The sequence below is a fragment of the Aphelocoma coerulescens genome, chromosome 27 (assembly GCF_041296385.1).
Source record: "Aphelocoma coerulescens isolate FSJ_1873_10779 chromosome 27, UR_Acoe_1.0, whole genome shotgun sequence".
Classification (NCBI taxonomy): Eukaryota; Metazoa; Chordata; class Aves; order Passeriformes; family Corvidae; genus Aphelocoma; species Aphelocoma coerulescens.
In genome coordinates, this window is record NC_091040.1 from 480,597 (window position 1) to 497,162 (window position 16,566).

At 44.9% G+C, this 16,566-nt stretch overlaps 1 protein-coding gene across 2 annotated transcripts; it reads left to right on the plus strand.

Moving 5' to 3' along the window:
* The first annotated feature begins 25 nt into the window (after positions 1-25).
* DDX42 (DEAD-box helicase 42) lies at positions 26-16,322 on the plus strand. Of its 2 annotated transcripts, XM_068996744.1 has the most exons (18): positions 26-98; positions 1,942-2,178; positions 2,783-2,933; positions 3,524-3,585; positions 4,608-4,644; positions 6,079-6,228; positions 6,442-6,546; positions 7,121-7,240; positions 7,952-8,128; positions 8,627-8,755; positions 8,982-9,081; positions 9,286-9,333; positions 9,813-9,910; positions 10,779-11,055; positions 11,527-11,753; positions 13,054-13,164; positions 13,655-13,756; positions 14,299-16,322. In XM_068996744.1, exons 2-18 carry the CDS (start codon positions 1,958-1,960, stop codon positions 15,025-15,027), a joined length of 2,844 nt encoding a protein of 947 aa, XP_068852845.1. In that variant the 5' UTR covers positions 26-98; positions 1,942-1,957; the 3' UTR covers positions 15,028-16,322. The 2 variants fall into 2 exon arrangements, with proteins under 2 accessions (XP_068852845.1, XP_068852846.1); XM_068996745.1 differs by lacking the exons at positions 26-98; positions 1,942-2,178; positions 2,783-2,933; positions 4,608-4,644.
* The last annotated feature ends 244 nt before the right edge of the window (positions 16,323-16,566 follow it).

The window sequence follows — 16,566 nt, forward strand, 5'->3', positions numbered from 1 at the left end:
CGTCATCACGTACGGAGCGTGGGCACGTCGGTGCGTCGCGTCTCCACCCCCCCGCCCCGGTAACCGGGGAAGTGGCGGCGACGGCTGCGGGGCTGAGGGTGAGTGAGGGGGGCTGAGGGGAAAGGGAGGGGAGCGAGGCCGGGCCAAGCGCGGCGGCGTAACTTCCCCCGCCGGCCTGCGGGACCTCTCGCGGGCGGGACCCGCCGTAGCCGCGGCCTGGAGCGGGCGCGGGCAGCCCGGGCCTGCCCCGCACAAAGGGCCCGCCCCGCACCGCGGTTCCGCGGGCGCGAAGGGCCCCGCGCAGGTCCCGGTGTGCCGGGACAGCGCCTGTCCGGGGCTCCTGTCCCCGCCCCGGCCCTGGTCCCTGCCGTGCCCTGGGGATGGCGATCCCGGCGCGCGGGGGTTCCTCCGCCCTTCCCTCCTGGAACGGGAGCGGCTGAGGCGCAGCGCGGCCGTGCCCGCGGATCCCGGGGGCCGCCGGAAGGGTCCGTGCCCCGCGCGTTTCCTCCCACGGAACGGCGGCCACAGGGCAGCGAAGCCTCGGGAGTTTTCCTGTGGTCTCTGCGTCCTGTGGGAACCAGTTCCTGTCCACTCGCTGCTGGCGAGTGGGCGGTCTGACCACATTTTGTACTTTTGCTGATGTATGACTATAAAAAAGTGGTCCTTCTTATTTTTTGAGATAGCCGAAGGGAGGAAAAAGGTAGGTAAGTACAGTGAGGAAGAGTCCTTAGAATCAGATTTTAAGTTAACAGTTTTCAAAGATTCCCACTGTGCTGTCACGGCAGAAACGCGGTTCCGCCTCTCATTCCTGTATTGTACGTTTTGATCTCCCAATGCCACGGATCCGCGGGTGTAAAAGCTACAAGGTGTGTCAGGACAAGAGGGAAAACAGGACTCCAGGGTCAGCTGCTGCCATGAAGAGCTGAAGAGCAGAGTTTCCCCCAAAACGTGCTACTGAGCTTTGGTCTTGACTCGAGATTTATTGAGCAAGCCCCAGGCTGGTAAATGTTCAGCACAGGGACCGGCTGCAGTATTTACCTTCCAATTGTTTGGAAGCTGGTTTTTTTGCCAGTGAGTTCTGATCTCATTAAAGATTCCTAGTGTGAGGATTTGTTTAATAAGACTTGTAGCCTTTGGACAGCTAATTATAATGTATTGGAAAGCAGTGGGTGTCTTGCTCTCTTTCCTGCCTTACAGGTATGATTTGCTTGACCATGCAGATAATTAAATGACTCAAGAATGGAAACTGTAAATATTAATATATCAGTTCAGTCTTCATCTTAGAAAATCAAGTTCTGGGCAGACATGCTATGTGGAGTGTTTAAAATATTGTTTGAAAAATAGAGGTTGGAGAGCATAAATATGTGTGCATAATATAGAGAGATCCTATATGTGGCTGAAGGTGCTGTCTTAAGAGGCAAAGGGGGTTGGCTTTTGGCAGAGATGTGCCTGGCCTCACACGGAGCCTTGTGCTGCTCTGGGCCCATTTCTCTGGAGGTTGCTGGGTTGCAGGAGTGAGATATTGACAAGCTGTGAAACACTTACAGATGGGACAATGTGGACATGCAAAATATGCACCGAGCTGCCTTTTCGTCTCTTGTTCCTCCTGATGTTCAAAGTTCTGGCCTTGGGTTTGTTTGTCTTAGACTGCAAACAGGACAGGTAACATCTTAAATATGTTTGAGTAATCCTTGAAGGACACAGCCTGTTCTGGAAGACAGCCACTTTGTTTTATTCTTCTCTGGAACTGTGGATATGTTCACACTGACAAAAGAGCAGAGCCCCATCCTTTTTGGGAAACAGATTAAACTCTTGTCTCTCAGAGTTCCACAAGTCCCTGTGTCATGACTGAAGGGATCAAGTAACAAGAAAAATAATGGCAATTATCTGTAACTGCCTGAAGCAGAAAGGGCATTAGTTTGTCTTTTCTCATGTTAACAGGTATATTGGGGACATCATGAATTGGAATAAAGGTGGACCTGGTACAAAGAGAGGCTTCGGGTTTGGTGGATTTGCCATAACACCTGGGAAGAAAGAGGAGCCCAAGCTGTCTCAGCAGTCCCACAGCGCTTTTGGCACAGCCGGCTCCTCGGCAGCGTTCGCAAAATCGGGGCCTCCTCAGCTGCCTTCCTTCTACAAAATCGGGTCAAAGAGAGCAAATTTTGATGAGGAGAATGCGTAAGTACCGTTATTTCTTGTGTTTCTGTAGCTCTAGATTTTAATGGTTTTATGTTTCCGAGGTCAGGGGAAGTATCTGTGGTGTTTGTATATATAAATAAATAATAATAGACTTAGAAGACTGTCAGATACTATGGTAGCCCATGGAAGCTTTCCTCCTCCAGCTTTCCCCTCTCTAGAACGTATTTTATTCACTCTATGGTGTTCTCAAAGTTGGAGCCAAGCAGGATAAATTTGGGTGTCTTTTGCACAGGAAAACATTGATCTCCACAATTCTTTACTGACCCTTCTATTGGCTGCATAAATGTGTAAGTAAGGCTGAGAAGGTTGGGATTGTTAAACCTGGAGAAGTTTGGGGCTGACCTACTGAAGGGAGCCTACAAGAAAGATGGAGAGAGGCTGAGTTTCATATTATCTATTTGCCCTGCCATCACTTTGAACTTATAACATGAATAATTGTAAATAAATAAATCTCAGCATCTTCTCTTGTGTCCATACTGACTTTTATTGTCTGTGTGGGTACCTTGACTCAACCAGAAGCCATGAAAGACAGCGCAGTGCTGTAAACTATGTGCTGACTGGGCTGTTGTTCACTTCTTTTCAGGTACTTTGAGGATGAAGAGGAAGATTCCAGCAATGTGGAATTGCCCTACATTCCCGCAGAGAATTCCCCCACTCGGCAGCAGTTCCATTCCAAATCTGCAGACTCTGACAGTGATGATGATCCTCTGGAGGCATTCATGGCTGAAGTGGAGGCAAGACCAGGCTCGGGAAATGTTTATTCATTGATGTGGTTGTACCTGTGTGCTGTCAGGGGCAGCAAATATCACTCAGGGCTTTGGCAGCTGCAGTCAAAATGCCACTTGACTTTGGGTTTTGTGTAGAATGGTGTTAGAACTCAAAAATGAATTACATAGGCAGAGAGTGGATATGACTTACAATAACTTAATTATTCAACTGCTTTTAGGATGTCAGAACAATACAACATAGAGCTCTGCTTGTCTCTAAACATCAAACTAAGGTTTTGTGCATTTTTCACTACCTAAATGGAAATTGTTTGTATTTATCATGAGCTGTTTCTTAGCTACAGTTCTGTTATTAGTTGGGTTCAGGAGAAATATGGGTAATTTATTTTTTCACAGCATTGTCACAAGCTAAGAGTATGTAAATTCAAAGGTACTAGTAGGAGAGTTTATTTAGCATAATCAGATATGGAACAAGACAAAGTTTAGTCCAAGAAGTGTTGTCTCTGTGACATAATGGTCTAATTATGTAGGAACATTTTTCCCTTACATGTTTTACCATCTTGGTCTTTTTAACATGTGACAATTTTATGACCTGTTAGGATCAAGCTGCTCGAGACATGAAGAGACTCGAAGATAAAGACAAAGAAAAAAAGAACGTTAAGTAAGTTCTTTTTTATCATTCCCATTCTTGCCAGTGTCTTGTATGGTGCTCACAGAATTCCAGTGCATTCTGTTGATGATAGTTGTTCATTAGACAGTATGGTATATACCTAATAAACATCCTTAACCAGTGCATGATATCCTGTGGATAACGATTTGTGCTGTAAAAATGCAACAATAGGGAAGAATCCATGGCACCATCCTGTGGCAAGTGGCAACAACACTGAGAGTTATCCCACGTGAGAAGCCTTTCTAGGCCACAGAAATTGGGGCAGCACGTTGTACTCCTGCCGCCTTCCAGATCAGCCTGGATAGTTTTTCTGCTTCCCACACCCTTGGAGAGATCAGGATGGTTTAGCTTAAAATTGCATTTATGTGAGCAAAATAACTCAGTGCTGCTGTACCTGGAGTACTGGAGACTCTTCCAAACTTGCACTTAGTTTTTAGACATTGAAGCTGATAGATTAGGTTGCATGTGACAGTTGGGGTACTAAATTTGGAGTTTAAAAACAGGTTAAATTTGTGCAGCTTATCTATTTGTTTTGACCAAGGAAAATAGTTATGCTGTTGATTCTTGATAGAAATGTCAGATATATTTGTAGAAGTTACATTGCATGGGGTTGATCAGATATACATGGTCCTGAAACAGAACACCGGATCCAAATCACCACCTGGGGAAGTTCTGAACTGGATTTGCACTTCCTGGCTCATATTCCTCTTCACTTGTGGGTCTTCTGTAGCATCAAGAGCTTAGACCAGAATGATCTTTGATGTGGCTTCTGCTGGGAAGACGGAGTCCTAATCTTTCAGTCTCAGTACTAGAAGTAAAGAAAAGTCTTTGCAGGGTCACTGCTATGGTTGGCACCAGATATGAAAACTCCATGGGTTGGGAATATGAATGTTGCCGAGTTGATAGCGTTGTCTCTTCCACAAAATCTGAAGCTCAGCACTAATCAAATGAAACTGTTGAGCTGAGTCTGTGGAACACTTGCAGGGAAGTTTTTTCTCCGCTTGTTTTTCCAGGGGTATTCGAGATGACATTGAAGAGGAAGATGACCAAGTGAGTTCCTATGCAGTCTTTCTATCTTCTTTCTTGTTGTTTTGGGTTTTTTTGCCTTTCCTCTCCAAACATATAACTACTAGGGACAAACAAAATTCCAGTATCATGCACAGTATCCGGACAATTCAGCAGGAGGCTGTAGTGGTTACTCTGTGGTCTCTACCCTTCTAGGTGTTTTAAGAAGAATATTAGACAGTTGCATTCATTGAAGAAGATTTTTTTTCAGTCAGTTTGAACTTCAGATTCCTGTATAGGTTGTTCAGTGTCCAAGGATCTTACAAATTATAATTAGCACAGTCAGCTCCTGGGGACACCAGGGAGGGGCTGTTGGACTGTGGAGGCTCCTTGCAGTGGAATGTGGGGTCTGTTCAGGGCAAGAATCAGGCTTTTTGATCCCTATTTTCAAAGAAGCTCCAGTTCTCATTGAGGTTTATAAGCATCACTGTAGCCAAAATAATAAAGAGAAAAGACTTAATTTCAAAACGTACCTTACTACTGAGTTGTAGTTACTAACTCTTGTGTTACTTGCATTAATGCAGAGCTTGGCAGGGTTGCCTGGCCGTGAGGGCTCTGCTGCCAGTGGTGTGTGTAGCTGTGCCAAAGTTTGAGCAGAGGTGACTTTATGCTTGGGGACAGCTGTTGTTCAAGTGTATTGTGTGCACAGCTCTGTGACTGAGGGATAATTGGCCAGGAGAATGGAAAAGCCAGATGAGTGTATACATATATATTTGTAGTTGAGCCTTGTTTGACAAATCTGATCTTAAATATTTGCTTCAAGTCAAGCGAGACTGGTGTTTTCTCTATGAGAAAGTCTTGGTGTGCCAGTGAGAATCTGAGAGACACAAACATCTTTGTGAGCTGTGAGGATTGCGTTTGACAGGGTGACAGTGTTTTAATTGGGGCTTGTCTTGAAGGACTCTTCTGAAATAGTTTCTTTCACATCTGTTGTTGACTCTCTCAATGAAAAATAGATACAGTTTCATTTCTCAAAGTCTAGTTAGGGGAAGTAAAGAAACTATCTTTGGCATAGCATGTTTAAAAAAATAAACATCATATGCTTAGTAACAATGTACTTTCTGGTTAGAAACCTACAGCGTTTGTGCTTTGTTCATATGGAAATTAGAATAGATCCTTGTTAAATGTAACACGACTTGGTAGAAGGAGTTGTTAAACAGACACACAGGAGGAGTTTGGTTTTTAGGAGCATTTTGTGGCGTAGCTGAAACTGGAGTTGTTTTCTTTATTTGTACTTCTTGTCCTTCAGGATGTATCTGTTGGTATTTATTAGAAGAATCAGTTCTAGCGAATGTAGTTACTTTTTTCCTCAATGGTGGGTGTGAAAGCAAACAGCCACTTAGCACAGACATCACTTCAACAAACAGTAGTAATTTTGCATGCTATTGTATGTGAGTTTGCTGATCTGTTTTGCTGCAGGAAGCATATTTTCGCTACATGGCTGAGAACCCCACTGCTGGTGTGGTGCAAGAGGAGGAAGAGGATAACCTGGAGTATGATAGTGATGGGAATCCGATTGCACCGTCCAAAAAAATCATTGATCCTCTTCCACCTATTGACCATTCAGAGGTAGGAGGGAATTCTGTTCTGTTCTGTTTGAGGCATTCCAGAGAGGAGGAGCTGAGAAGGCCCCTGTAATATTTCAGTGCTTACTTAGGTAAGTCATATCAAAGGTCCTTGAGAAATGGCATCATTTAAGCAAATGTTCTGGCAGACAATTAAGAACTTCAGAAAAAATGGAATCTTGAATCTAGACTAACTGAGTAATTAATTATCTTGCAGATTGAATACCCACCATTTGAGAAAAATTTCTACGATGAGCATGAGGAGATCACCAGCTTGACCCCGCAGCAAGTGGTGGAGTTACGGCATAAGCTGAACCTCCGGGTAAGCTGGTCACAGAATTGTTCTCCCAGCAGCTTTTAACTCCCTTTTATTTTTAGACTATCTTAGTTTTAATGAAGATTTTCACAGGGAACTCCTGCTTTTGAATCCAAGCCTCTTGGACACTTCCAGTGATCTTGATTTCTTGAAAGTCTCCTATGGATTTGTGAAAGCGGACAGTGAGGATTGACACTTGAGACCTGGGAGTTAAAGCAGAAGCTAGGGGTTTAAAGCTAGGAGTTAGATATGCAGAAATTAGTTCTTTGCCATTTGTAACATGTTAGTGGGGTGACCTTCTGTGAAGGGAATTATTTGGGGTAGAACACCAGTTATACACAAGGAGGTAAAAATGATGTTTAGTATCTCATGTTGATTGACAGATAATTAAATTTTTATACCTGAAAGTCTTGTTTACACAACACATTTGAATTTGCACCCAGTTACATTTAACATCCACTCAAAAAGTAAAGTTATTTTTCAGAGGCAGAGAGACGCTTGACCCTTTTTTTTTTTTTAACAGATTGCTCTTTGTTTTTCTCTCACTGTTCATGAACAAAGATCTTTTTGTCTTTCCAAGGTCTCCGGGGCTGCTCCTCCAAGGCCTGGCAGTAGTTTTGCTCATTTTGGGTTTGATGAGCAACTTATGCATCAGATTAGGAAATCTGAGTATACCCAACCCACTCCAATACAATGTCAGGTGAGTGTTGTTCCTTCTCAAACTTCTAAAGAGAACTGAAAGAATGCATGCGAAGCTCCCTCATCCACATGAGGATGTGACAAATTCTAGTTGCTTGCAGAGAGCCATGGGTTTTTCTAGAAAAATAGCTTTGATATTTTTTAAATAGAAGTTTACCCACATTTTTTTTCCTTGTTAAATGACTGCTGTAAATATATCCATATTCCTTTCTCATTGTATTTTTTGGTGAATGAACATTCAAGTGATGTCTCTTGCTTATAGAAATGTATGAGAAGTTCAGGGTTTGGGGTTTTTTTTAGAGGTTGTATTAAAAATAACCATAGCAGTAGCTGAATAAAGAGCTGTATATTGAGAGCTTTATTCCTTGAAGAGCAATGCAAACTAAAGGGATTCTACTGCAATGTTTTTAGCATTCTTAGAGCTGGACAAGATACATTTGTGTACATATAAAAATATCCTTGGGGTGCTGTACCATGCCCAAACATTGATTTCATACAGGCCACCAACAGTCCAACACGGTAATGGCTTCCAGCCCTTAAAATAAACTAATTCAGAGCTGAACTTGGCAATAAAACTGTGTGAGCATTGGCAAATTGTTGCTGCGAGTCCTCCGTCGTGGGCTTTCCTTGTTACCTGAGTGTTCCTGTACTGTCTAGCACAAGGATACACTATGGTGGGCATAATGTGGGGTTAGAATCTCCTTCTTTTTAGGGTGTTCCAGTGGCACTAAGTGGCAGAGACATGATTGGGATTGCTAAGACTGGAAGTGGGAAAACAGCCGCCTTCATCTGGCCAATGCTGATCCACATAATGGATCAGAAGGAGCTTGAACCAGGGGATGGTCCCATTGCAGTGATCGTCTGCCCGACCAGGGAGCTCTGCCAGCAGGTAGGTGTGGAGCATTCCTGTGTGTGCCAGCCAGTCTTCTTGGAGAAGAAGGCAAAACTCTTGGCAAAAATTATCAGAGAACCTCAGGAAAGTGTTTGAAAAAACTACTCTGTGCATGAGTAGCCTGGCTCCAGCTCACACCTCTTATCTACCCTTGTTTTCTTGAAAGATCATGACAAATCTAAAATTTTAAATTTTTGCACAGTGCTCCTGTATTATTTTTAGGCATAAGAATGCTGTGGATGCACCGCAACAAATTGTATGTGCAAAAGGATTGAGCCTGCAGGTTAAATTATTGTTGGATACCTAAATAGGTTTCTCAAGTTACTGGAAATTACCCACATGTGTCAAAGTATTCATCCCTGAGGAGTTTGGAATAATTTCATTAAGTTAGTAGCTGAAAAGGGCATTTCAAAAGCCGAGCTGAATTTGCATGGTAGGTGTGTTGTCTCAGAGCTGTCTGACGTGAGCTGTGCTGTGTTTGTGTCACACCCTCAGATCCACTCCGAGTGCAAGCGCTTTGGCAAGGCGTACAACCTGCGCTCCGTGGCTGTGTACGGAGGAGGCAGCATGTGGGAGCAAGCCAAGGCCCTGCAGGAGGGGGCAGAGATCGTGGTCTGCACTCCAGTAAGTACTTGTGTGCACCAAGTACAGGGGTTGGCACTGGTGAACTTGAAAAAGGTTACAAGAATCTGTTCCTATGACGTGAATATTGATGCTAATTCTAGACTGAAGCCTTGAGATGTTTTCTGTTCTAAGTCTCTGGTAAGTCAGGATAAAAAGCAGCTAGGTGGTTGTATATATTAACGTGTTTTTAAATATGCTTTAAAAACTTGGAGCTTTCTCTTACTAGGGTCGTTTGATTGATCATGTGAAAAAGAAAGCTACGAACCTTCAGAGAGTCACTTACCTTGTGTTTGATGAAGCTGACAGAATGTTTGATATGGGGTTTGGTACGTATTGAACCAAAGTCACTGCTTTGGAAAGCAGTGGTGCCCAGTCCCAGCTTTGTGGGTCTGTAAAATTAAATAGTGAGTGAGAAGCATTCATTGATTCTGTGATTATGTGTTAAATAAAGCAGTGAAACTTCATTTTGACTTACTTCTACTAAATAATGAGCATACAGGGTTGATTAGAGCATTTCTTCTCCTTTGCAGAGTATCAGGTCAGATCAATCGCAAGCCACGTGCGTCCTGACAGACAGAGTGAGTAAACAGTGAGTCTGGAGCAGAGCTTGGATTTCCAGTTCTGGACACAGCCACACCAGGAGACTTGTGCCAAAGTCCACTGGTGTTGTTCTCAGCGTGGGCTGTTGGGAGGGTGTAGTTGTGACATGTGGGCATTCAGCTTATCTCCCTGTAATCCCTCCACTGACTGCACTCAGAGCAAAGATGATTAGCTGAATTCATGTTCATATGCCTTGAAATTCAGTGTTCTGAGCTGCCATGCGAGAAAGTTCACAGCAGTGTCCCATATTATCAACATCTCAGATGCCATGAAATGTGTTTCCACTTTGTGGTATTGTAACAGTGGTTGGTAATTTCCATTAGAATCCATAAAACTTCAGCTTCAGCTCACTGACACTCAGGAATCCAAGTCCTCCTTCACAACATCTGTGCAGTGTTTTCACAGTTTTGAAAGAAAGTTTCTACTTCAAGGAGTTTGAACCCTGTTTCTCTTCCAGCCCTCTTGTTCAGTGCCACGTTCCGTAAGAAGATTGAGAAGTTGGCCCGGGATATTCTGATCGACCCAATTCGGGTTGTGCAAGGAGACATTGGAGAGGTGATTCCATGATACTTGTGAGACACTCAGAGCAAGGAATTGTTCTGTTTCTGTTCTCTGAAATTCAAGTTAAACTGCAAAAATCATCATTTATATTTAGTTTTAAATAATTTGTGCTTAGCAAAAATAGAAAGTTTTGTGCGTTTTTTATTTTTATCTTGCTGACCTTCTTTCTGCCAACAAATATTCCTGAAGTGGTGGGAGGTTTCATCAAGGAGTAAAACATTAATGGAGTGGTTTATTTTTGTTATTAGGCTGAATCAATGGATGTATCTTTTGGTTTTGTCTCAAAAGCATGAACAAAGCCGTTGCAACTTCTGCAATGAAGGATTTGAGACTTAAAAGCTCTTTCATATGTTTTACATGGGAATGTTGATGCTGGACTTGCTTGACAGTGACAGCTGAACTATTGGCAGGCTGGGATCTGGTAGGAAGCTGATGAAGTGGCCAGATGTAAATTCACTGGGAAGAAACTTTGCTAATAATATATTGAAACAGTTGAGAAATTTCACAAGATGCCTTCAGAACATTCTTCTTTTAACCAGTTCTCTGTATTTTTTATTTTTTACATCGGGTCCCTTTGTAACAAGAAAATGTCTGCATGAAGCTCTTCTTTCTGGGAAAATTTTTCCTTAATTTTGCTTAAGAAAAGCACCAGCTTTCCCAGCTCAATCACAGGGCCTCCATTCATTGATCTAAACTGTTACTGTATAGTGGGAGCATCATCCTTGAAATAATATTAAAATATGTAAAAATCCTATCTTTCAAAGAAACTTGCAGGTAGCGCTGTGAGCCGTGCTGCACTGTATTAATTTAGGAGTCTGTTTATTCCTCCCACCTTCCTCACTGAGGACATTTCTCCCCTTAGGCAAATGAAGATGTCACTCAGATTGTGGAGATTTTCCCCTCTGGGCCCAGCAAGTGGAACTGGCTGACACGGCGCCTCGTGGAGTTCACGTCCTCCGGCAGCGTCCTCCTCTTTGTCACCAAGAAAGCCAACGCAGAGGAACTGGCCAATAACCTCAAGCAGGAGGATCATAACCTGGGGCTGCTTCATGGGGACATGGACCAGAGTGAGAGAAATAAAGTCATTTCGGAGTTCAAGAAAAAGGGCATCCCCATACTGGTAGCTACTGATGTGGCAGGTATGTGACCTTCTGGAAGGCAGCTCAGACAAGCTGTGGGTATCACAGAAAGGCAAACATGTTTCAGTGGAAGGCAACCAGGTTGGCTTCTGCACCTGCAGGACACTGTGTTCCAGGTGCTTTTCAGAACCATGGAATGTCCTGAGCTGGAAGGGACCCACAGGGATCATGGAGCCCAACTCCTGGCCCTGCACAAACACCCCCAAGAGTCACACTGTGTGCCTGTGCAGTACATGGCATTGGGAAGGGAGGTTATTTTTAGTCTCTTAATGATGCCTAAATTACAGTCTGACATATTTTTTAATATGCAGAAAGGAAAGCTGTCTCTGAAGGAAATGGTTGCTGTTCATTCATCAGCTGACATTCCTTTTGCCCGCTGGACCAGAGTAGGGTGACACCCTGGTACCAGAGGGATTGCTTTGAGCTAGTTGGGGATAACAACACTTCCCACCACACTGCTCTTTCTTCCAGCTCGAGGGTTGGATATCCCTTCCATCAAGACTGTCATCAACTATGACGTGGCTCGGGACATAGACACCCACACCCACCGGATCGGCCGCACCGGCCGCGCGGGGGAGAAGGGCGTCGCTTACACTCTGCTGACCCCCAAGGACAGCAACTTCGCTGGTGACCTGGTCAGAAACCTGGAGGGTGCCAACCAACATGTCTCCAAAGAGCTGCTGGATCTGGCAATGCAGGTATGAACCAGCAAAACTGCTTGAGATGAGGAAGTTTCACTCCAGATTCAGCACAAAATCAGCCAGCTCATATCACAGGCTCCATCATGTGTTAGTGGTGACCTTTTGGGGACCTGTTGTGGTTTAAAGTAGGTTTCCTAGTGTTTTTAATGGCCTTTGAAAGAATCCATGAAGATTTTGGAACACAGTATGTGTCTTGGGGTGACTTTATGATGTGTATCCCCTATCGCTGCTCTGTGTCCAGGAATTAATTTGTGCCTTTCTGTGCCTTTGGCCAAACCAGCACAGTATGTGATCTATTTTAGGGCCAGGCACTGCCTAGGAAATTAGGAGCTGTAATCTGCTGATGCCAGCAGGGCATTCCAGTGTCTCATTACAGTCAGATTTATAGCAGGCACCTGGGAGATGCAGCTTAGTTGAAAGCTAAACTAGAAAACAATTACAGGGACATTCCCTCTGTGAAAGGGTTGTTGCTTGATCATTCCACCTGCTTGGCAGTGCTCTCTGGCAGGTTTGCTATATATAGATAGGACAGGTAGCTGCAGCAATTGTGCTTGTGCCACTGAACTCATCAACTCTTTAATTTCTTGTCTTTTGCTGCCTGTGTAGCTGCAAGAGAGCCCAACTCCCAAATTCAGAGATGGATTATCAGGCCTGTGGCTACATTAGCAAGCAGCTTGAGCAGCAGCCGCCAACTGAAAATACTTTCTCTGACATAGAGAGGCAGCATTTTCAGAAGGAACAGAATTTGTGAGGCAGAGCTCCCCTGGCTGCCTTGAGAGGAGCATGTAGAACTCAGCTGACTTATTTACATTTGGAGAGACTGTAGGGCATAAAAAGAGGTGCAGCCAGCTAATATTTAAACACCTGGAAACAGGAGGTCTGGTTGGGTTGACATTCCCTGGCCACTGCTTGGTATAGAAAGTTTTGGTTACAGACCCTCATTTCTCCTTAGCCAAGCACTGGGCTAAATCAGTGACCAAAGTATGGGCAAGAGCAGAACTCCTAAGTGATGGCATTGGAAATTGTGTTTATTCCTGGGTTTATTAGAATTCAAACCCCCAAAACCTTAACATGGATGAGAGTTGAAGGCATAAAATTAGTTTTCATAGAAAGCATTTGTAACCCAAAGCATCAGACCCACATGGCACAACTGTCTATAGCAGCTGTGTGGTTGAATGGAAAACAGTATTTGTTTGTCTTTCAAAATGCTCAGTGTCCTTTTTTTCTCAGTCTCATTACATACATTTATGAAGCTTTTTATTCCCTGTGTTGAGAAACATTTATCCTTTTGTTACAGAATCCGTGGTTCCGGAAATCCCGTTTTAAAGGAGGGAAAGGCAAGAAGCTGAATATTGGTGGTGGAGGCTTGGGATACCGCGAACGGCCCGGGCTGGGCTCAGAAAATACCGTAAGTGGAGGTGCTGAGGAGGTTGTTCACAGATTCTTGGAACTTTTTCACTTAGTGATTGAAGATTATTCTTTAATTTAAAAAATCTTGGTACTGGATTACAGTGTCTGCTTTAAAAGTTCTCATAGCTCAGCATCTTTCAGAGTTAGGATCAAATATCTCAAGTGAAAGTCTCCTGTGCTGTTCTCTTGTCAGGAGCTGCTTTTTTTTAGAGCCAGTCTGATCCAGAAGGTTTGGAGATTCCTCATAAAATAGACTGTCACTGTAAAATAAATGCTAATAAATTACTTCAAAAGCCATTTCCAGGCTGATTCTTGGCAGAAAAAAAAATGGAGCAAACTGTTCCACTGCTCGGGGCTCTCCAGAAGTCTGTCATCCTTAGTGGATGTATTTCCTTGAGTGCAGGGACAGGATAGATTTGGGGAGTGGTTGAACTGAGCGTGCCTGTGTGGGATAAACCTCTGCAGTTGCCCTTTGTGGTTTTGCGCAGGACCGTGGAAACAACAACAGTGTGATGAGCAACTACGAGGCCTACAAGCCATCCACGGGGGCCATGGGGGACAGGCTGACAGCAATGAAAGCGGCTTTCCAGGTTGGTTCCATGCTTGGACTCTTCTCTCCCCTGAAAATCCAGCAGCCCTGTTATTTCAGGGAAGTTGAGTGTGGTGGTTGTGGCTGTGTCACTTGGAGCACACTCAGCATTGCAGTCCTGAGTTGTGGAATTAGGTGCAGGCTGGACCAAACACGTTTGCACAAATTTGCCAAACTTTCTTTGTTTTATGCTGCCTCTTTGTTCTTTTTCCTTTCTGGATTCTGCACCTGGGCTTGATTCTGTTGAGGTTACTTAGCAGCAATAATGTAATTGCAAGCGAAAGGGGAAACAGAAGCTTTCCCTCTTCAGTGTAAAAATTAACCCCTCAGTGTAAGAATTCCCTTGTCCCTGTGGTCTGGGAGGAGGTGCTTGTTACTGTGTGTCCATAAGCACAGCAAGAATGTAATCACTCCAAGACAGACTTTTTCTAGGAACTCTGTTTCCCAAAATCCAAGGTGGGCCTGTGAGCGCACCGTGACTCTGTGTTCTATGGGGCAGCACAGAGCCAAACCTGCTCTCTTTTGTCTCTCCCTTTCCTGCAGTCCCAGTACAAGAGTCACTTTGTTGCTGCAAGTTTAAATAACCAAAAGACTGGGAGCTCTGCTGCTGGTGCCAGTGGCTGGACCAGCGCCGGGAGCCTGAACTCCGTCCCGACGAGTTCAGCGCAGCAAAACGCTGCCAACCCCGAGAGCCCCATGGCGGCCATGGTGGCAGCAAAGGGTGTCCCGGGCTTCACCAGCACCGGCAATCTGAGCAGCGTTCCCACCTTCCCGAGTGTCGGAGCACAGGGCTTCAACAGCACCAACACCAGCACCAACAGTCGAGAGGGCGGCGGCGGCGTTGGTGGCGTTGTCAGAGAACGGTACAACGACAGCCGGAACAGTCGCCACGGCGAGGCCCCGCGGCGCGCGGAGGGCGGTGGCCGCGCGGAGGGCGGTGGCCGCGCGGAGGGCGGTGGCCGCTACAACGACGTCCAGCGCTACAACGACGTCCAGCGCCACGGCGAAGGTGGCGGCCGCCACAGTGACCCCTCCCGGCACGGTGACGGCCGCCACGGTGATGTCCATCGCCACGGCGAGGGCCGGCACTTCACCGACTTCCCGGGCGGCGGGAACCGCAACAACGGCGACAGCAGGAACAGCACTGAAGGGAGGAACAGCGAGAGCAGGAATGGAGAGAACAGGAAGGATGCCAACAGCCGGGACAACAAGACAGATGGTTTTGCTGTCCCAGAGCCCCCAAAACGGAAGAAGAGCCGGTGGGACAGTTAAAAGCTGGGGGTTCACAGCCTGGAATCTCTGCAGGTAGTGTTGTCTTTTTCCAGAGGATTTCTTGGGGTTTCTGGTAACTGGTTGTTGAGCAGCTGGGGCAGGAGAAGGAAACCATGAGAACCCCCATGCAAGTTTATCTGCGGACAGATTCACCTGAACGAAATGCACACAACACCTAGTGAAAGAAATCATTTTGATAAAGTTCCCTGGGTTCTGGGTTTGAAATATTCAGTGCTCGAGTGACTCTGCTGGATTTAAACAGATCTTCTTGACAAAAAGAAGCTGTTCCACATCCTTGGAACGTTAAGAAACTGTTGTCCATAGAAGTATAAATTAGTCTTTTCTTAACCAGCGTTCACATTTACAAACCAGTCCAGTCCACCTAGAGATGCTCAGGACCTGCCTGTTAGACATTAATCTTGCAGCAGTTTGGTCAGTATGGTGAGTTCTTCCCCCCTCTCCTTTTCACGTATTCTCCCTAAATAATTTGGCCTCCACGTTGCCCTTACCTCTTTCCCCATCAACTAAGAATGCATCAGTTTGCTTTGCTGAAGGTGGGGCAGAGCAAGTTGATTTTTTTTTTTCTTTTTTTTTTGGTGTGTGTGGAGCTGTTCAAGGGATCCTTCTCCAGCTCAGCAAACCACAAATTCACTTGTAGTGTAGGTTGGACTCCCTGGCTTGTTTGTGGTCAGTACTTTAATTCCAATCCCCTTGCCCAGATATTTCTTTTCTTTTGAAGAACCTCCTGTTTCCTAATATCCCTCATTCTGGTGGAAGCCTGCATAGCAAACCTGTCTCTCTGCTGTGCCTATGCACCCTCTGTTCTGAGAGGGTTGAGTGCTTTCTTCAAATTAAAAACAAAAAAGGGAAAACAATCACCACAACAGTCAGAGGCTGGGGCCCCCAGGAAGTGTGGCTAAAGGAAGAGGCTTCACTCAGAAATTCAGGGATCTGTTGCTCAGAAGCCTTTAGGGAGAACCCAGAAAACAATTAATGAAAAACAGCTCCAATCTGGCCCTGTATTGGACACATGTAGTAAATCTATAAAATCTTGCCTGCCCATTTTTAACTCATCATGTGTATTACCCATTTTTTAACTTTTTTTTTTTTTTTTTTTTTTGCCACAAGGTAGGGAAGAACTTTTCAGTTGGAACATGTCAGCACCCACCGCTGGCTTGTTTCCACTGGAAGAAGTACCAGAAGCTGTCAGGGTTTTGTGACATTGTGATGTTTTCTTTATCAGCTGTGCATTTACTTTCTGCTTGCTCTAGTAAATGTTTTATTACTGGTACAAACATATTCAGCGTGCGCTTTTTATTCTCCACTTCCTTTGTCTGCCCTGGTGTGCAGATGGAGAACTGACTGTCTGGAGATTTGACTGTGTCTCTCTCACCAGAGGTTGTGGACTGTAGTTGATAAAAGACTCCTGTGGTTTTTCTTAGTATCTTTCACCCCAAAATGCTTCACAAACCCTGCTTTAGCTTCAAGGCCTCCTGGGAAATAGATTTTCCTCCGCTTTATGAGGAAAGGATAGAGCCC